This window comes from Topomyia yanbarensis, chromosome 1, assembly GCF_030247195.1.
Source record: "Topomyia yanbarensis strain Yona2022 chromosome 1, ASM3024719v1, whole genome shotgun sequence".
In the NCBI taxonomy this organism is placed as follows: domain Eukaryota; kingdom Metazoa; phylum Arthropoda; class Insecta; order Diptera; family Culicidae; genus Topomyia; species Topomyia yanbarensis.
Window position 1 is genome coordinate 199,381,804 of NC_080670.1, and position 22,168 is coordinate 199,403,971.

General features: G+C 38.9%; 1 protein-coding gene across 14 annotated transcripts in view; it reads left to right on the plus strand.

The window, feature by feature from the left end:
* Nucleotides 1–22,168, plus strand: part of LOC131687438 (ephrin type-B receptor 1) — a 177,821-nt gene that overhangs the window by 13,952 nt on the left and 141,701 nt on the right. For 13 of the 14 annotated variants that reach the window (XM_058971525.1, XM_058971520.1, XM_058971557.1 and 10 more), the window contains one exon: nucleotides 19,967–21,244. In XM_058971525.1, coding sequence (XP_058827508.1) covers nucleotides 21,169–21,244 — 76 coding nt within the window. In that variant the 5' untranslated portion in view covers nucleotides 19,967–21,168. Of the gene's footprint in view, nucleotides 1–5,821; nucleotides 6,080–19,966; nucleotides 21,245–22,168 lie in introns of those variants that run through there. The other variant, XM_058971534.1, reaches the window with a different exon arrangement.

Below are 22,168 nucleotides of genomic sequence, written 5' to 3' on the forward strand. Positions count from 1 at the left end.
AAAATGTGAATATCTCCGCACATACTAGCGATAGCAAGTTTCCGTCTTCGGCAAAGTAATGCAGTTTAATAGTCCAAACAATGTTCTAGAACATTCATATAATGGAAAAAATCTAGAAGAAAACTTATGAGGAAAAAACTGTTTTTAAGGGGCCTTTTACAAATAATGTCCCATATCTCAAAAACCTTAAAAATGTTTGTAACGAGTTTCTCTACTACTTTGCTGAAGTAAGTATTTGTCTATCTGAATTATTGAAGAAAATAAATTTCGTAACTCACTTTTAGGAGGATTATTCATCAATCCGATAAGACAGAAAGAAGGGGAGTTCTACTCCAAGAAACTTTCTCAAAGACACCATATTACTAAAGTCAACCGTTTTGACGCAATCTAAAAAACCCCCTTTTTTGCTCTTTGGGACCACTGTGCGGCGACCAGGCTGTCAGGTCGTCATGTTTTTTTCGCCTGCCTTAAAATAACCACTACAGTAGTTTCTGAACAGTGACAGCTTTAGTGTGATTCGATGGGTAACTTCCGTCGGTGATTTGTTGGTATGTGGAGGGGTTGATTGGAAAAACAAGTTCAAGCATTATCTGTTACAGATCGTTTCGTTTGACTGAATCGTACATCGCCTTGAAATTCAATGAACAGATGGTGAGACCGCAAATTGTATTCCCGAAATGTATGCAGAGTGGCTGTGGTCCACTAGGAGGTTGATAACAGTCTATTATCTTTCTGCGGACAAAACCAGTCTAGAGGCCGTGTGGTATCCGGTGGGTTGAATTATCTCAACCAAGAATTGATCCACTGAGTTCATGCTTCCCATTTCGTAAGAGGTGACTGAACACATGACGTCTCAAGTCAAGTTGTTTCTCCGTGCCGACAGAACTGAAATACGGTCAACGTGGTGGGTTTTACACTTGCTATGTAAGGCGAATCTCAGACACAGTGGACGTTTGATTCTTCGCAAATCGAGGGATTCAAATGTTGGTCATGTCTCTAATACCCATTTCGTGGTTCGCTGTAGACGATTATAAGCCAACATATTTGAGATCTTCTAGTTGTTGTACAACAAGTGCTGACGATGAAATTTTGATTTGAAACCGTCCTTCTGTTCGCAATGTGGAACATTTATTGATAATGAAAATGGATCTTCAGCTAACGGAAGTCAGCGTTATACAGTTTCACCACATGCGAAATTCTGTAACCCTACGTTCGATATTGCAACCGAAGAAGGAAGCATTGTTGTGTCATCACCGCATACTTCTCAGAAACTTGGTGCACCTTGTTCAATCTGCAGAGGGGTGGAGTCGGTTTGGTTTGTATACTGTTGAAACTGCTTCCCCATGTATCCAATGGTGTTTAGTGTTGTGAGTGACCCGACTTGCTTTTTATCTGAGCCCACAATACCAAATAGAAGGTGTTATTTGTTTTATCATTTACAGCGAGAAAAATATGGATGAATAACTCATGAGATGACCTTCAAATACAGTAGCAAATGTTGTACATAGATGCTTGTACCCCGGTTGACACCGTGGTGAGGTAAGGAATAGGACTTCTGTATCAGAGATAAATGGCACCATAGTTTGACCTCATTTTGCACGATAATGCAAATTTGCTAACCTTTTGGCAACTTTTTTTTGTGTTCTATTCATTAATTCTACTCGTTTTATTTATTTTGTTTATTTTATTTCTTTCAATTATTGCATTGATGTTGTTCGTTGGAAATAATATAAGAAATGTCTCGTGTCTTCATCAAAAATATCACTCATCACCAAATAATATTTACGAATAACAAATAAACGGTAGCAAACATTTTTGATGAACTCCCTGAATGGGAAAACAATTGAACGATAATATTTGTGCATGGGGCCACAACACCAAACTTAAAAGAGTTGGATTTAAGTTACTCATCAATAACTGACACCAACTTGGCGCCAGCTAGACACTGAATCCAAACAGTTCACGTGGTATATGTGAACGCCGGTCCCGATTGTAGTTTCGGGTAGCCAAGCATAGCAGCTCTGGTTAGCTGACAAGAAAGCGAAACCGAACCCTGGTCTTTTGGCTTGAGAGCTTTTCAGGCTTGCTCTTTCTTCTATAGTACACTCAGTTTCACTTCACAGTTGAAGCAAAAACACTATACTGCTTGTACAGTGAATAAGCAACAAAGTGGTGGACAGAATTAAGTGCTTGCCATAATGATAGCTTTAGCGGAGCGATTTTTAGCTTCTGCTCTGAACGAGATGAGTCTGTTTGGCCCATTTATTGATTCTACATGAAATTATAACCGGTCGGCGACCTACATCTACACCGATCATGTCATGTTGACAGAAGTCAGCAGCATCTAACGATCTTCGAATTCAACGTATCACCCATCAAATCCAACGCAAACATCAAAGGGTCTTTTCTGAACCACCATAATTATTATTAAGAATAATTTGACAATTTCCTGATTTGAAATAACATTCCGAAGTGTAATCATAAAATAGATGATTTTTTTCATTTTTAGCCGTATTTCTATTGCTATACAGTGCCATCTACATACGCCACTAACAAAAGATAGTACTGATCTGTATCGGTTTCAAGTTGTCTAGATCAAAACCAAAACTGTCAAAACGGCTAAATTTGACTCAATGTACTTCACCGAAGACTCTAAACCGACAAAGAGCATACCTAGAGCTCTATCGATTCTGTTCCGTCCAAAATAGCTTCCTGCACCCTTGTGTATCATGTCTGACTAGTAGCTCCAACAGAGCTCCTGTTCCAAAGACCAGTAACTTGTAGTTTGTACATAAAAAAATTATTTTGTATTTGGGTTTGAGACCCCAAGTTTTCCGATAAGTTAATCGGGACTTCCGCCGGCCATGCATGCTTTGTTGACTCTGTAGAGTAGAATTGGGTCGAATAGGTACAATAGGGCATTATCTTTGCTACGTTATTGTAGAGGTCGCTCGAGTTGCATGAATTAGATACACGGTAGAGAACATCGTTGACGACTGTCATTTCGGCTGTTACCGTGAATGAGCTGTATTAGTTACGGCATCGTTTATGTTTTCGTGTGTAATGCTGCGAAAACGAATTGTCGTTTGTCCTCAGTACGATTCATTTAATCGAGGTAAACCAAATGTCAAGTGAGTTTTTTCTTGCGTAAAAATTAATGCTGAACACAAGCTTTGTGTTGGTTTTTCGATATTTTTGCTTTTGAAACGAAAAAAACATGATCGAAAAAGAGAAAGAAACCGAAACGCAACCGTGATCGTCGCACAGTTAAACAACTACGTGAGCCGGAATGCACAACTTCAATTCCACACTCTGGCGACGACGAGGACACTGGAGAAGTCATTCGCAAGTACAAGGCCAGACGCAACTGCTAAAAAACTGTTTTTTCAACATTTCTTTTCGCGATTTCATGATTTTCCACATCATTTTCTTACCTGAGTGACGTCAATGGATTGCATTTATCTTTTGCGTTATCAATTTTTAAATTGTCTGCGGTATTCATACTACTTAAATAAAAGTTGAACCGCTGATTTTCTAGGCGTGTACATTGTTTTATTTAACCTCGATTATAGTAACTTACCGTACCCATAGATTTTAAAAATATCGAAAAAGTACCTTCGCCTTATTAGATGTAGCTTGAAAAATATTAGGCCCGGCATAAAATCATTACAGCCAAAACTTTGCCAGATGTATAACCTTTCCAACGAGTTGTGCAAAAATACCACCACACGAGATCGCCAAAAAACTGACCTAATTAACCCCACTCAACTCTACTCATAGTGAGCAGACTAGTTCTGTTTGGAATGCGATATAACTGTAACGTACGTGTCTCGATCGTCACGCAGTAATTTAGAGTCAAAGAACTGCAAATGACGCGTCCCGGTTGTTATTAGCTTCTTCGTGAAAAGAACCCTTGCTTGGAGTAATTGCTAACTTAACTTGCCGACAACTCTTAATGCTTGTTGCACTGGGCCAAAGATTGTTTTAACCCTTTCATGCCCAACTTTTTTCTAGTGCATGTAGGGTTTCAAAACTATTTTTCCTTTAAAACGGTGGGGTCAAGAAGCTCGAAAAACCTTTTTTCATAAAGGTGGGTGCTTTCCTTGCAGTGCTAGAAGCTGCTCAATTTTTACCTTCTAATGCTCACTACAGTTCTAGAATATTCACAATAGTCCAACGGCGTGGAAAACGTAGCCAAAAATAGCCTAAATTGATAAGTTTTATCAGTTTTCACTAATATTGCAACAGAACAAATTTATGTGAAAAAATCATTTTCCGTCGTCAACGTTAACGGTCCCTGGCAGCACTGCTCCATCGGAGACTAATTGCAATAACTTCAGTTCTAGGGCTTATCCTTGTAACTGTTAATACTCAAATGAAAGCCAATAGTCACATTTATTAGCCTTACTTGTTTTTGTGGGCAAATCTTGCCTCAATCAAAAGTTATAGCTGTTTAAAAACGTTGTTGTCCACAAACAACATGGGCATGAATGGGTTAATGCAAAGTCCAATAATTAGTATTTGGTAATTGTCCGCCAAACCCCTTAGGTTGGTTACAGAACACCGGCTTGAGGACAACCGCAACTACTCAACTTTATTCTCTTTGTCTGTTTCAGTGACGAGCAAAAAATGCGATTGCTAAGCATTGCGTTAATCCAATCCGACATACATGCGGCCATTCCATGATCGTCTCTCTTCCGCAATAGACTGGAAGGATACGCTGATATGCATGGTGCATTTTGTACAGCGAATGCTTCACTAAACTCACGTTCATGATGTACTGATCGACTAATCGTTCCAAATGTTTTAGAAGGAAATAGCTTACCAAACGCTTGGCTTCTTCATAGCTTGAGGTGGAATGCTTTCGGGATGTACCCGGCAGCAGGATCTCCTAAAACCATCATATAACCGAAAAATTTCGGTCACGTTGAAAAGCCATAGGGCAAACAGAATCAACATATTCAGATACATTTTTTGAGTGATTTTTACCACCCCCTACCCCATCGTAGCATTTCGTCACAAACCTCTAAATATCCCCCTCCTGGCAATTACGTAGCTTGACGGTAATTCTCACCTCCCCCTTGTCACCGTAAAATTAAAAAAAAAAAACAAGTTATTCCCCTTTAAAAAAGCTACGTAGCATGACATGACTCCCTACCCCCCTGTCGTCACACATCATCACAAAATACAATACTCCCCCCTCCCCCATATAATGCTACGTCATTCATGGATGATCCCTAACTAATTTTGACATTCCAGTCATGTGCGCTGTACCGGTGACGAAAGATTAGCGGATCGTGTGAATGGCGCTTTACTCTGCACTACAATCGATGCGAGATCCGAATAACTAATGATCAACTTTCTTCAACTTACCAAAAAACAAACATTATTTCGTAGATCTAGAAGACAATCTGACAGCCGAATCTCTGACCAGTACAAATCAATCAACCCTGTCCGAGCCCCAAAACGCATTGCATATCGCCAGGTTTTCCATCGCCCTCGAAACAGATCGAACGCACCACAGTAAGCCAGCAAGATTACGCATAAAGTCGCCGATTGAGGCTTCTGGTGTTAGTGCCACCGTGCGTATGGAATTAAGAAAAAACTCCTGAACTGGGCACCGCTGTATTGGTGCGACAGAGCCCAAACATTGAAATATTATGAGAGTGCGTTGTGTACACCCCTCCATCCCAGTTCCTCCATGATTGCAAACGCTTGCAGAGAGACACAGAGAAAGAGATAAACGAAAAGCATCCAAATGGACAGAAAAAGAGACGAAGCCCGCGAACGATCGATCTCTGCGTGGTGAAATGCAGCGATCGTTTTTACGTACCAGATTCGACGAAGCACAGCGGAGACAAGATGGCCAAGATTGTGTATTACCTTAGTGCGGGTAGATTTATAAGTTCACAGTGTAGAGCGAACGCAAAAACTCGAAAATGAAGATCTTAATCGTGGTAGGGATCGCGGCAAAATTACTCTTCCCTTTTCCGCTTTTTTTTGTTGTTATTATGCAGATCAGTAGAAAACAGAGAGGAAGAGAGGTCAAAAGACAAGCTGAACTAAAACGGAAAATTAGGTGAGTTGTTTTGAACCATTTCTCGCCGGGTGAAATGTCTGGTAAAGCTTCTTCATTCGTGCACGGAAATTAAAAACATTTATTTTGAGTGCGCCGCCACGGACCACGGGCAAATTTAAATAGTTTTCTTTATCGTTTTTTTTTTTTGATAAGCAAGCCGTACGGATCTAAACCAATAGACCATTCCGATTTTTATTACCCGGAGTAAAAATAATAAAAACCGTTTGGCCATTAGAAAAAAAGGGTTTTGTTTACGTTTGTATAGGCAATAAAATCCAGCAACAACGAGAAAACCGACGGCAGCTAAGCCCACCATCAACTAAAACCAAACTATTTCGGTTGGGTTCGGAATGGTTTAGATCCGGGAAGCGGACAGGAAAGGTTTGATTTTTATCGTACATACACAAATTCATAGACAAAATGGTCTGATTTGTTTTCTTTTTTTTGTTTTCGTTTAACCATTTGGACTGTTTGTGATGTGGTTATTAAAAAAGTTGTGAAAACAATGTTTACGTTTTTCACCTTTCCTCAACTGACATGCGCTGCAGGGATAGATGGATGGATGGCTGGTAGACGATGATGGGGTGTGTGCCTCCTCCCACACTGTACGCCACCCGGGGTGGCAACTAAAGGGTAAGGTAACTAACTGCGGAGAACGGGGAAAACGGCCTTTGTTTGCGATTGATCGGGACGACGACGGCGGCGGCGGAGCCTGGAGCGAATAATTTTTTGGATTCGATTCGGGTAAAATCGCTGTTTAATCTCCTGTCTGGCGCTTTGAAGTTGTTGTATTTACTGTAAATCAGTTGAGGATGGGCAAGGCTCCGGGGGCCCGCCGGAATGGAAAACAATCGATCGTAAAAAAAAAAACACAGTCAGCCATGATTCATGAGGCTGGCGGGAAATTGAAGGTTGTTGTTACACACTCTTTGCTTTCACTAGGATGCATCCGGGGCATGTAATTTGTTGTTGTTGTTGTTGTTTGTCGTTAATAAATGGTTGCTTGGAAAGAAAAAAGCCTGTCTTATTTTTAATGACAGCTCACGATAGTGGTACAATTATTTGACATGGTTCCATTTGGGGGTACGAATCGTGATGGTTTCTAATTGCTATTGTCATGCGAGAGTACGACAGCATAATTAGTGTCCTAGACTAATTGTGTAGTATTTCTTGCATTGCAATTAAGTGGGTTATTGTAAAATTTATGTAAACAATGAATTACTCAATTGATGATTTGACGGCATGTTCTGGTTCGGGGCAGCCAAATTGATCTGTAGGTCGATACACTTTTCGGAGTACGTCACCATCATGGTGATCTTATCTAAACCGGGTAATATCAATCTTCATAGTTATTCACATTTTTACTGAGGACCAAAATTTTATAATTATAATGCACTCGAAGCTATAAAGCGTTGATCCCTTTAAACTTTTTTTACCGCAACTTCGTACATATCGTAGGTAGAGCTTCTGAATGTTCCAGAAAATTATGCGTCATGTCAAGATACGTTTACGAGGAGATCATTGGGCTATCTCTTGCAACTTAGAAGTTATTGGGTATCTTTCGATAAAATTAGCGAAAGTTTCAAAAGTATGTAATAATTTTTGAACGGGCAAAACGGGCAGCCAGCTCTAGTTGCAATTAGAAGTTCAAAAAAAAATTGTCTTCAGCAAAGTTGCTGGCAAATGCTTGCTCTACAACTTTGCCGAAGACATACTCTTAATTTATGTATTTGCAAGAAAGTTGATAAATATATCTCACTTTTGAGGAGAATAATCATTAAAATCACAACGCCTTATGAAAGCGCTTGTAATGTCCACAAATTTCTCCGAAGGCGACAAAGATCCAAATTTAACGTTGTAGGCGTAATTAATAGATCGCATGGTTTTGGCAAAGAAAACCACTGTGCAGTGGTGCAACGCTGACGACATTGCCCTACCCGAAAGCAATCAACATTCAGCATCCATACCTTCAACACCATTAGTAGAATCTCAAATTTGCACCCAACCTGAACAACCTGCTCAACAACCAACGAAAAGTCAGCCAACAACAGAATACAACCAGTACTGCAAAACCAACATCCAGTGATTACACGACTACAACAACCAAAGAAGGAATAAAACTTACCTCAAACGGAACACACTGCTACCTTGTATCAAATAATGACAGCGATAACAAAATGGAACAAGACGGATGCGAGCTGAGGGACCCACGAAATTCCCCGCCGAGGAAAAAAACGTCCGCGTGCAATGGTAAATTGCCCGCGCGAGATTCAAAGGACTATCATTAGATTAGTATTTTTTGAATATTTAACTACTATTATAAATATACAAAAGACCCACGGCTCAGTCAAGCTAACGCAATGAGCCGTGTCAAATAAACAGAATTAAAAAATGGGCTACTATTTACACAGTTTTTGTATTTTTTCATTCTTTATTTTTTTATTTTTGACATTTTCTGATTATTTTTTCATGCATCTTCTTTTTTATCGACATTTTTTCTATGTTTTCCAAGTTTATCATATTTTACAATCTGCGCACTTTTTAGTTTTTACATTATTTTAAACATGTTTTCTATTTCCCGTGTTTACCTTCCTTGTTTCTGATTTTTTCTATTCATTTTATTTTTTAATTGCCACAAATATCTTATTTTCCGATTTTGTTTTATTTCTCTGATTTCGCATTTTATAATCCATTTGGATTTAACTTCCTTTCTATGCTGGGAGTTCAAAACTCCATGAAGAAACTATTCAAAGTTTAATTTCATTGGCTAAAAAACCACATGAAACAAAAGAGTAGGGGGTTGGCGTAGCGTAGTTGGTAAATCATTTGCCTTGTACGCAGCGCACCTAGGTTCGAGTCCCGACCCCCGCACATAGGGTTAGAAATTTTTCACAAGAGATTTTTCTAACCCAAAAAGGCGAATGACCTTAAGGTTAAAACCTCTATAATCGAAATGAAAAAAACAAAAGAGTATACCGAAAAAAATCGTATGAAATTACTTAGTGTACTAAGATTTTTCTATTCTGCTTTTTCCGATTCCATTTTATTTTAGTTTTGCCTTTTCAATGTTTTCTTTTATTTTCTGTTTGCTCAATTTTTTAATTGTTTCGCTTAATTTTTTGTGATTTTTTTTTATTTTCTTTTTTCTCAGGCTTAAATTGCGTCATTTTTATTTTTTCTCAGTTATTAAATATTTTTCGCTCTTCCTTAATTTTGATATTTTTCGTAGTTTTCATTTTTCTAGACGTATTTTCCATCCATTCCAGTTTTGATTTCAACATTTTCGTAGATCAGTGATTTGCTGCAATTAGACGAGTTAAAGTAGTTTGATTGCATGTTACATGTGTTCTTCTCTTCTACTTAATTAGTCTGTTTCTTTTGTACTTCTATTAGTTTGATTTTCCATTACTCATGTATACCAAAAGAGAATCGGTCAATTTATACACTTCTAATCAATCTCTTTGCATCTTTTTTTTATTCGACATGTTATGATTCCTTTTATATAATTCATATACTCACAAACGCTCGTGGCCTTCGCGATAACACAAACCTGGTCACTTAACGAGCGTACATTTGCTATCATCTACACATACTTGCGCCGGCGATTTCGCCAACATTTTAACATCCCAGTAGTTGAGTAAACGTTGTAGCACCTATAAACTTACAAACTCGGTCTCTAGCATTAACCCACCACTCGCGTGATCAAGAAACGGTCACGTCCGGAAGTCTAACCTCGGTCCTAGCAGCCTGGACCCATGCCTTCAGTTGGTGCCATCAAAAAACTGAGAAACTGATTCTCTTCTACCATCTGTACCATTCACTAAAAATTAGACATCTGATTCACGCTCCGCGCGCGATCATTCATAAATACACGCCACATGATTATAAAATCGAATTTATACACGCAAAGTCACACGTTAACATACAAATGCTTGAACCCTTCGCGACCATCCACGGTACCTACACCCGCGATCTCGCAAACATAACATCCCACTGATAAGGTGAACGTCTCAGCGCTAATAAATTTTCAAACGCGATTTCAAGCGTGAACCTAAAAACTCCAGCGCTCGCACGGCTATGAATAGGTCATTTCCGGAAGTGTCCATCCTTGGTATCAGCAGACTAGGGCTATGCCTTCAATTGGACCAATTAAAAATAGAAAGCTTCATATCCACTGCACGACACATTCCATGGCGACATGACCGGGAACTCACTCCCTGTCAGAATGTGAATTGTACACCGAAAACTAAATATCAGAATGACGGTATATACGCACGCGAATATGTGAATGGACACTGGGTTACAAAATCGAATTTATACATGCGAAGTCACATGCACCCGAGCACACCCGACAAACACGTTAACATACGAACGCTTAAGCCCTTCGCGATCAACAACGCACAGCTACGCCCGCGTTCGCGCAAACTTGATAACACCCCGGTAATAAGGTGAACGTTCTAGCATTTTCGAAGTTTCAAACGTGGTCTCAAACGCGAACCTTCAAAACGTCCGTGTTCGCGTGATCATGAATCGGTCACGTACGGAAATCATTACCTTCCGCCATAGCAACTTAGGTCCGTACACTCAGTTGGACCAATTAAAAAATAAAGCTCATATTCACTTCACAACAACTTCCATGGCGACATGACCGGGAACTCTAGTGATATGGAAGATCTCACTTTCTTCGCATCTGAGCCATTCAGAAAAAATTAAGTTTTAGATTCACGGTTCGCGCGCGATCATCGAAGAACACACGCGGCTATGCGAAAGGTTATAAAATAGAACTTATACAAGCAAAGGTATATACGCGTTAGCACACGCGACCTACAAACGCACACGCCATTGAACACATTAACGTACAAATGCTCGATCCCTTCGCGATGATACACGCGATCGCGAAGTCTCTACGCCCGCACATATCTGAACCGTACAAAGAATGTCACATTCAGAATCACGACCCGCTGCAATTGGCCTAAAGCAGTGTTTTAGTGGGCGACATTGCCTGTCTCATCTGCAATTGTAGTATGATTCTAAAGGGGAGCTTTCCCGAAAACCTAACTCAACAGCTCCAGTAGGACAACTATCGAAAAAAAGGTTCATGTTTCATTTCGTTTGTATTTTTTTCTATTAATCAATTGTTATTAAAATATTTAGAATTTTATTTCTTCTACATCGCATTTTTTCCTTTTTTTTCATTCTTTTTGCTAAAGAAAAATTGCTATTTTTTCACAATTAAGATATTTATTCCATTTTTTCCTATGTTTTCTTTGTTCTATTGCTTCTATTCTTAATATTTGTTTGGTTTAGCATAATGAGCCTATTTTCGTCATATTCCTGTTATCACCCAACCAATTTGAAGCTGTTGGTTTGAAAAGCGTCTCCCATGTTAGCCATTTTCATATTATTTTTTTCATTTTGCCGTTTTTTACATATATTTAAAGTATTTTATCTTTCAGTTTCGTTCATTGTTTGCCTTTTATCATAGTATTGGTGTTGGATCATTTTTATCCATTTTCATTTCATCATCAAATCCAAAAATGATTTTTTTTATATCTATTATGTATTTTTCTTGTGTCTTGAGAAAGCGGAAACGAGCTGTTGTATGTTGGCTTGAGAAGAAAACGCCTGGAAGTATGGACTATTTGAATTTGGTGTATAACTAACTGGCTTCAAGTTGGTGTCAGTTACTGACAGTTGGAACACTCAATATTGAAAGTCAACTTGTTTAGGTTGGGTGTTGGGATGTCATGCATAAATTATTTCATCCAAATTTTTCCTTTTCGGAAGTATACGAATGTTGTATACTAATGACCTAATAATTCTCTTTTTCCTAGCATTGTCGGCTGTATTGATGTCTTAACAATATTCCGTAATGAAGATCACATCACATTGATGATAGAGAAGTGGGTACAGGGTCAAGTACCCCATAGAGGTACATAATGATGTTTGATTCTGAGATGGAACGCATCGATACTACAATCGAGTGCAATTTTGACTTTAATCGATGTAATTCGCAGTACGGGAATCGTACCCGAGTGCTTTGCCACCGCACAACTTGAATTTAGTATTATATTTGGCTGTTCTCGCCAAATTGTAGTCACCCCACCTCTAAGGGAGCAAAACGCGATCATTTGCCACTTCCGTTTGTTAAAAAATGTGTGACACAGGCCAGTCAACTGGAACCATGGCCATTCATTTCGTTTATAAATGATCATGGCACTGTTTTGAAAATGTATGATTGCTGTTGGTTTGAAATTCTACCAGCTAATAAAATCCATGGAGAATTGTAAATTGCTTCAACTGAACATTGACTGTTGGCTTGGTGTAGCATCAACGGAATGAAGGTTTAAACAGAAAAATGCTAATCCCTTACATTTACTCGAATCCTATCGCCGAAGACTTTCAACTATAAAATGTCCAAGAATTTTTGAGGATCGTGTCCACTGGAAACCAGACAGAGGAAGAATGACCGGAACGGTGAGAATGAAGAAACGGTTAAAATTCTCCTTTTTGTTGGAAACACTGAGAAAAGATATGTCCTCAAGCAGGAATCGAACCTGCGATCTCCCAGTCTCTAGTTGGGTGCGTTAACCACTCCGCCAATGAGAAACTGTGGTGATGCCATCACATATTCCCCGACAGTATCGTGATCGCCGCCACAACCTCCAATATCTACTAATTGACCTATCGACCCCCAATGTCTCCTATAAGCAGATCGTTACCTCTCCCTCTCCTCGATCGGGCCAAATCTCTCTCGTTAGCTATTTTTAGGTCCAGTGGACTGCGCTCAGGCTTGATATAGTTATTATCACTGTTTGCCCCCTTAACTAGGTCAATCGCCGAATCGATTTTGGGAGTGGGTAGAGCTATGGAGGGGCGGAGAGGATTATCACAACATTGAGCGTGTTGTTTGGTCGTGCACTGACTATCGTGAAGTCAGATTTAACCTATCAAATACACTCAAGAATCTTAGACCTGAATGAAATACAAGAATATAAGAAAACAGTGAAACTTCAAATGATGATCATCATAGTAGTGTTAGTTTTAGACAAATTAATACAGTGAAGACCCGTTTTTCTCAGCCCCTTGGTGAATTTGAGGCTGACAAAACGGGGACATTAACAAAATCGGGTCATATATTTTTCTTTCTTTTTAAGAAACCGATGCTCTTAAAATATTTTTATTTGGTTCCTAAGTATAGCCTCATAAGCATTTATGAAATTTAAGCTAAATAAATTTCTCTTAAGGGGGTCTGACAGGGCTAAATCAAAAAAAAAATTTTTTTGCATATTTCGGATCTCTAAAATAAGAAAACTATGCTCAAGAAAGAATTTACTCGAATTCAACTTGGTTCGTCTGCTAGATATTAATTTTCATATGAAGCTAATAAAATCAGGTCAAAAAGCTGATAAAATCGGGTCTTCACTGTATATTGATAATATGTTAGTCTTGAGAGGTTACGCCACAGTAGAACACGAAAAAATAGGCACATTTCAAGGATTTTTCTTGACGCAATAAAGAACATCTCTTTATTTAACCGAGATTTTTAAAATGAGTTTTATAATACTAGTGTGAAGCATAAAACATGTTTTTTAAGTAATTTTGTCACAAGATGGCAGCTGGGCAGCACGTAATTTTTGACCTAGAGCTTAAAGCTAAAGTTTTTTTTCGGTTAGAAGCGACGTACGAAGGATTGTTTCGATATTTTGTTTTTTTTTTAGAAATGGCACCCTTTTTAGTATCATACTGTGTTGCGTTTCGGCTTCGCCTCATCAGAAACCAACACTAACTTATTGTCGGAATAGATAAGCGACGGCTTGACGCAAATCCCTTAAAACTAAAACACACTTTGTGTTTCAATCGAACGACTGATCAAACGTGATGTCCCGTTCGAGCAGAAGTTCGGTTTATGCCGATGAGACACAGTGAAACTTAAACACTAACAATAAGTTAGTGTTGGTTTCTGATGAGGCGAAGCCGAAACGCAACACAGTATGAAATAATGAAATAGCGAGAAATTTTGGTTTTTACCAAATTTTCCTCCTTAGGGTGAAATATAGCATAGTGCCCTTTTTAGTGAAAACACAGTGCAAACGTCATTAAAATCGTAAAAAAAATTGATTATTAAAAAAAATTGATCATTCAAAAAATATAATTCTGCGTACTTCGCTGGAGAGAAAGGAACTCTTATTGCACTGAAAATTTTTTCAGAACGATCAAAAATCATTTGTCCTGTTACATTTTAGGCCAGCTCAAAAAAGTGGGCTGTTACGGTAAAGTTGAAAATTTGTATATTATTGTTGCCACCCATATTATGACATGTAAGACCCTAAAGCATGTTTAAGGCCAATAAAAACAGTATATTCTACGGTGGTACCCGTAGGGATTCAATTTTTTCTCACCATTTCATTATTTCAAATATTGCCTTTTTCTAAAAAAACGGTTATTTTTCGATGGGCCTTAGTTGGCTTCGTACCACTCCAGGAAAACACTTGAATAGTGGCACGAAGCTAGATCCGGCCAGAAGACCGTAGGGCTCTCGTGTTGCTTCAACAGGGGAGGCAGACACTTCTGTAGACACTCCTTGAGGTAGATCTCCCTGTTTAGAGTCCCAGTAGTCATGAACGGCGCACCCCGTTTGCCACATCAGCAGATCGCTTGCCAAATCATGTATTTATTGTATTGATAAACTTTAAGTTTCCGCTTGCTTACTTCCTCCGGAACATCAAACTTGTGCTGGGTGGTGAAGAAGCTGTCGGAAGTCGTCCTTGACGTAAGTCCAATCATCCATGATGAGCAAGTGACGCTTCGTCAGCATCTGGATGTAGTTTCCGGGCCCGTGCCTTTCCCACCATATGCAGTCATTGGCTCTCTGAACGAAAGACTTGGACAGATTTTTGGCCACCTTGGGATGCCGCTTAAACGCTTTCACTACATGTCCCAATGAGAGAGTTGAAGATTTTTCAGGCGCTTGCGCAAAATCAATTCGCGATATTACTTTTCGAGTGACGCAATTTTTTGCAATTTTCGAAAAACTGACAGCGATAAAAATACAGTGCAAACAATACACTCAAAATTACTTCTACCCAAAATTTCAAGCGAAAATACACAATGTCTACAGCGTTTTTTTTCTGTAATGCACTTTGATGTGGGGCACCCTTTATATATCTAATATATTTACGTATATCTAAGAATTCGATATGACACCTGGTACTGAAAGTGCACTAATGACCAGATGTTTCAGATAGAACACCTTCAGAAACGCTAGCGAAATTAATTGTGCATCGTGCATAACTAGTAAGTCGCTTAACAGACCATATTTATACTTATTTCGTTTGGTGTAGATATGATGGGAAATACGCATTGTTTGGTCTGAGTGGGATGATTGGACGATTTTTCATATTTCTATTAAATAAATGGTACCTTGAAGAGTTAGGGACAGACGAACACACACGTTATTAAAATCTGAACAGTTCGTAGTACGGTGCTGGGCCTGTGGCCTTCGACTGGCATGGTGCATTCTTATTGATTCGGTTGCCATGTGAGGAATTCCACGAAGATCCGTCCGAAAATCTTTAAAATCGTGACCGACCATCTTAGATTCAAATGAAACTTTACACGTTTCACCGTCATGCAAGACTAAATATTTTCCACAGGTAATAAGATTATTTTGACTCAAGAGCAACTTTTCAAAAGGGCGTAAACGTTTCTACGCGTATGAATTTCATTTTTTTTTTGTTCGATTACTGTATTTTATACAGCAAAACTATCTGAGAACGAGTTACAAGGAATGAATACTTGTCTGAACAAAATATACACTGAAAAAAATGTTTTTTTAATCTTTTTATATTTTGTTACCAAAAACCTAAAGAGAAAAGAAACATTTTGATTGTGATTGCATGATGGAGAAAAAATCGGTAAAAAAGTTTTCCTAACAATAACTTCGTACATGTTTTTAAATTTCATACTAATAGACATACAAAATTGTAATTCTATTACAGAATATAATTCTAAGCACCATTTAAAATCAAAATGCATTTAACAAAAATATTCCAAAATGCGATAGTTTTCGAGATATTTGAAATTTTGCTCCTTCAAAAACAATTATTTCGTGTAATTATGCTCTTTTTAAAAGTTATTCGCGTTACCCCATCAAAAAATGTCAAAAATTTAATGTTTATCGTTTTAAAGACGTAAAAGCAACTTTTTTAGTGTATTTGGATCCTGGAGAAGCTTTCAATAAAAAAGTTTTCCTAACAACAAATTTTGACATTTTTTATAATTCTTACTATTTGCAGTCAAAAATACAATTTTCTTTTTGAATATGATTCTAAACGCCATTTTAAATCAAAATGCTCTTAACAAAAAATTTCTAAAATATAGTAGTTCTCGAGATATTTTAACTTTTGTTTTAACAACACAATTATTTTGCTTTATTACGGCCTTTTCATAAGTTAGTCGCGTTTGTCTATGTCAAAACAAAAGTTAAAATATCTCGAGAACTACTACATTTTAGCAAATTTTTGTTAAGAGCATTTCGATTTAAAATGGCGTTTAGAATCATATTCAAAAAGAAAATTGTATTTTTGACTGCAAATAGTAAGAATTATAAAAAATGTCAAAAGTTGTTGTTAGGAAAACTTTTTTATTGAAAGCTTCTCCATGATCCAAATACACTAAAAGGTTGCTTTTACGTCTTTAAAACGATAAACATTAAATTTTTGACATTTTTCGATGGGGTAACGCGAATAACTTTTAAAAAGAGCATAATTACACGAATTAATTGTTTTTGATGTAGCAAAATTTCAAATATCTCGAAAACTATCGCATTTTGGAAGATTTTTGTTAAATGCATTTTGATTTTAAATGGTGCTTAGAATTATATTCTGTAATAGAATTACAATTTTGTATGTCTATTAGTATGAAATTTAAAAACATGTACGAAGTTATTGTTAGGAAAACTTTTTTACCGATTTTTTCTCCATCATGCAATCACAATCAAAATGTTTCTTTTCTCTTTAGGTTTTTGGTAACAAAAAATAAAAAATTTGAAATAATGGGTTTTTTCGCAATTTAAATTTTTATCATAAATTTTCGTTTTTTTTGAAAAATGACACAACATTTTTTTCAGTGTATATTTTTTTCGGACAGAAGTGTTCATTCCCTGTAACTTGTTCTCAGATAGTTTTGCTGTATAAAATACAGTAATCGAACAAAAAAAATTTGAAATTCGCACACGTAGAAACGTTTACGCCCTTTTGAAAAATTACTCTTGTATCAAAATATTCCAATTGCCAGAGAATATCATGGAGATTCATACAGCAAACACACCTGCAAAGTTTCGTTCGAATCGACGATGGTCATATTTTGCGGTCGGCCGGTTTCTCATGGAATCCCTCATGTGTATTTTCACTTACAGGTGAATTGTCCAATTTGCTTAGGTTGGCGAGGATGGTATGTGTCTCCTGCTAGTTCTCGACCTGGATAGGATTGCTAGTACAGGAAAAGTATTCAAGTGGTCATTCGGTACAAGTAAATTGAGTTCGTTCAAGTATCGACTGGAAGAGGAATTATTTAAATTCTGTTATCTCATTAAAAAGGAGCATAGCACTGTTCTAGAGAAATAAGTATCGGCGCGCAAGAGCCAATATTGTTGGCAACATTTGCCGTGTTTAATAATAGTCTATTATTCCGCTTCAGGCTTAGGAGACGGAGAAGGAGCGGAGGCAATGCTAATGAAACGGAATAGACAGCACTGAAGGAATTTTTCATAGGACCGAGATTCACTTAGCGATACGCCGCGCCGAAAGTCGGTAGTTCAAGTTCCTTATTTTAAAAACCCGACATTTCGATAAATCTTAAAAAAAATCTCGGCAATCGGCTGCCTAGAGTAATAATAACATTGGACAAAAAAATTGAGGCTCTGCTCCAATAGTCAAAAATATGCCAACCGCTCATAAAACAGAAATCTAATTTTGCAGGCTGGTCGTAAAATTTATAAAAATAGTTTTGGCATAATATAGTATATATCTTGTTATGTTGCATAGCGGCCATAATAATATTGAATTGTACTCGGATCAGAGAAGATGTGTTCTTTCTGATGAACAGTTTAGAAAAAAGTTCAATGTTTTGTCCAGTTCAGAAAAAAACATCCTTTCCTTGCCCCATACAAAATTCAGTTCTCAATCAAACAATCTTCCATTATTAAAAAGAATATTCCCAACAAACAAAAGGCGATTTCGACTGTTTGTGCAATGAAAACGAAACTTGCGCTCCCCGTTGCTGCCAAATATATCCTAGCACACTCCGGAACAGCTCGAACAAACAGCGACGATTCCAGCAGGGGCGCGAAACAAAGCTAAAACAGCAAGAAAATAGTGCAAAACCATCAAGAAGCGAGCTAACCAAATTGAATTCCCAGCGCATTCTCGTCGCCGCCCCCTCTGGACCCCGCCGACGAGGCCCTCCTCTCCCCATCATCAATATAAACGTAGTTCGACGCGCTCCGATGTCCGATGAAATGAGATGAGAATCTGTTCGCCGAGCGCAGGAGGTGGGGGGGGGCTCTCTGCCGCAATTTGGGGCCAGATTTCGAGCTGCTTCCATTCAGTAGGAGATCAGAGGATGAGGAGAAGGACGAGGAGAAGGAATGGAAAATCATTGATTATTAAAATTGCGAAATTTTCAGCGCTTTTTGGAAGTCGAAGCCTCTCTCTGCGAACCGCGCGGTTGGTTGCTTGCTTAGAGGCGAGATAGACCGAGAGGGAGAGAGAGAAAGATATAGGTATAGAAAGAACAGAGAAGGTGTAGCTACCAGCCAGCGTCAGCGTGATGGTAAGGAGGACGAAACGAACGACGGGCTCGGGACATGCCAACGAAAGCAAATCGCTGAACTCTCCGGTGGCGGCGGCGGCGGATGAAATATTGATAACACACGAATATATACTTTTGTGCATGGTAGTATAGTTAGTCGGTCGTCGTATGGGATTGGATGGGGGGAAGAGATCAGATCCTGGCTTGCGCGATTCTTCTGTAGAGTAGCACAAACAAAACACAACTGTTACAAAAACGGGTAGAAGAGAGGATCAAGGGGTGCCAGGGCAAATGGCAAATCAGTGAAACTGTGGCAAAAATAATAGCGCCCCCTGTTTCGGTGTTCGGTGGCACTCTCCTTTCTTGGTGTGGAGCGAAGCTAAGCGCGCGAGTCAAGTTGAAAGTAAATATTAGCTTAAAGTGGGTTGGGAACAACGCTTGGTTGGTTCGGAAGGGTTGCCAGGTTTGAGATGGAATTAAAATTGTTATTTTCGGTTAAATTTAATGAGATGATGATAATTGAGGGGTAAGTTAAACATTGTCAAATTTATCAAACATGTCAAAAATTTCTGATCTGGCAAGCGTTTTGAAGATGCTGCAAAATTACCTCTCATTGCCTCAAGAAGGCAGATCTAATAACGAACTGGCTAATGTCATTTTTAAATACTATTTTAACGTAATTTATAAGCTAAAAATCACAATTTCCTAATTCCAGGCAACACTAGTTCTTTGGACGACCGTGTGGAGCGCAAAAGTATCATACGCCGATAAGAGAGTTGCGAAATTTCGTTCGCCTGTTTTAGAATATTTCGAGTTTTTGAGGTTCGGTCTCAGGGATGTTGGCAAATGGCACTCGGCGTGCCATTCTCCAGCGCTGATTCAGGTTCAGTTCCCTCCCAAACCCAGCCCCTAATAAAGGTTCGATCACATATTAGCGGGGATCGTTTAGCTTTGTGGCGCTTTGGCGGGCCCGCGGAAAAAGGAAAAGTCAATAGTTCATCGAATCAACTGCTGCCATTTAGAAACAAACAAAGTCACTAACGTTTTCTTTTTTTTTTTTCTTACCCTCCACAGATCAGTGTGCTGCTGCTACGGTGGTGCGCCAGGCATGAATTATTAGCTTCGAGCTAGAAAGAGAGGAGTTGTTTGCCAGTAAAACATGCTGTGAATTGTGACTGGCTGCACCTGGTGAAAAATTTGCGCTAAAACCCCGTCGTCGTCGTCATCGGTCGTGTCGTACCCCAAAGAGATCAACCTACCTCCCCACACGAGTCGGAGTCGGACGGGTGCAACCGCGCGGCTGGCAGTTATAGTCAAGTGAAAAAATATTCAAAATTTATGTAAAAATTGTGAAGGTATAATTAATTGATAGTAGGGTCGTGTGAGAAGAGGTTCATTTTCGAGGGCTCTGTTTAATGCACTGTGTCGAGTTATTAATCGTATTCCTCGTCTGTGTGTGGTATTGAGTAAGAATAAAAAGAAGAAAAAACGAATGAATTCGTCAGTCGGTGGCAACAAGCATGGAAACAGTTGCCCCTGTCAGTAGCTTAAACTTCCAAACCGGCGATCATGGAATAGATTTAAAGTTGTTCGCTGACGGTGGGCGATTGCTGAAACAACAACAGCAACGCCGACAACAAGAACAACAACAACAACACCGGCTACAACGAAGCTAATGAGCTCGGTCGGATTCCTCCCGTTTGAAAAGAAAACCGAACGGCGGTGTGTGCGTGTGTTTGTGTACGTATAAGTAGTCAAGTCATGCCATCATGTCCGCTTCGTCAACGCGACTGCCACTGAAGAAGCGCAAGAAGAAGCCCCCAGTGAATGAAGAGAAGAATAAAAATAAAATTAAAAATTAAGATAATATAAACGATCATCATCAGCGGGCGCGTTCTCTAATACCCGGTGCAAAAGAAAGAAATCAGGATCAAGAATCTCAACGGCTCGTCACGACCGACCGACCGACCGGGAGAAGTGGTCGAAACAAAAAAAAAGTATAGGAAAGAAACGAAAAACAAGTGAAAGAACTTGGCTTGGAAAACTGCTGAGAAGAAAAAAAAAACATACAATCAACTATTTCGAGAAGATTGGTCCGCGGCGGAACGGTCTCTGCTATAGTTCGTCGTCGTCGACGTCGTCACTGCCATCATCATTTTTCATTAACCTTCCCCCGTACACTCTCCCATTACTACTTAACTGTGGCTCACCAGTAGTGAGCCCTCTAATCTATATAGCGAAAGAACACGGGAAAATCTCAGCCGCCCGCCGATAATATGGATAAATATCTACCGCTGCTCGTGTTGTTCTACATTCTCAACCACAAGCTGGATGGCGTTGCCAGCGATCAAGGTGAGTGCCGCTGCCGTTCTGTTCCGTTGTTTTAAAAGTTAACCATCTTTTTTCGTTTGTTGCTCCCGCCCCCGCCCCGCCCCGAATCTAGCTGCTCTGACAGAGTTGTAACTTATATCCGTCCCTCTATGAACCGTGCCAGTCTCTGGTCCCCGGTTGTTGAAGATGCGACAAATGGGTCGATCTTTGACTTCATTTTTCGTTTTTATCTGTCCCGGTTTCTTTGGAGTAGCAGATCCCTGCGTCGTAATGATGCCGTAAAATAGTTGTCAAATTTTTCAGTAGCAATTATCATACCACAAAAACTCCAAGCTTAAATATCTCAATATTTGATCCGATTCAAGAAAATTTCCTTCGGGTAGGATTTTGTTTTTTTTAATGTTCCCTTTGCAAATATTAGACTAGACGGTCTCTGATCTCGTTACATTCATAATTATCCTTATAAACCAAATTCACATCACGTCAAAAGAAATTTACACAATAAAAACAACACTATACCGAGCATAACGTATCATTAATGTTGCTATGCAGCTCCAGCGAGTTTTTCAAGCTGTCAGGCTACCTGACACGGAGCACATCTTTTCTACATAGCGCTAAACGATCATAATACAATTGGTCGGTGTTAAGTCAGACCGGACTAAATATTGATTTTGAGAAAAATGGGTTTAACCCTGTCATGCCCAACTTTTTTCTAGTACATGTAGGGTTTCAAAACTATTTTTCCTTGAAAACAGTGGGGTCAAGAAACACGAAAAGCCTATTTTCATAAAGATAGGTGCTTCCATGGCAGTGCTAGAAGCTGGTCATTTTTTACCTTCTAATGCTCAATACAATTCTAGAATAATTACAATAGTCCAATTACGTGGAAAACGTAGCCAACGACAGTTTAAATTGATAAGTTTTACCAGTTTTCAATATTATTGC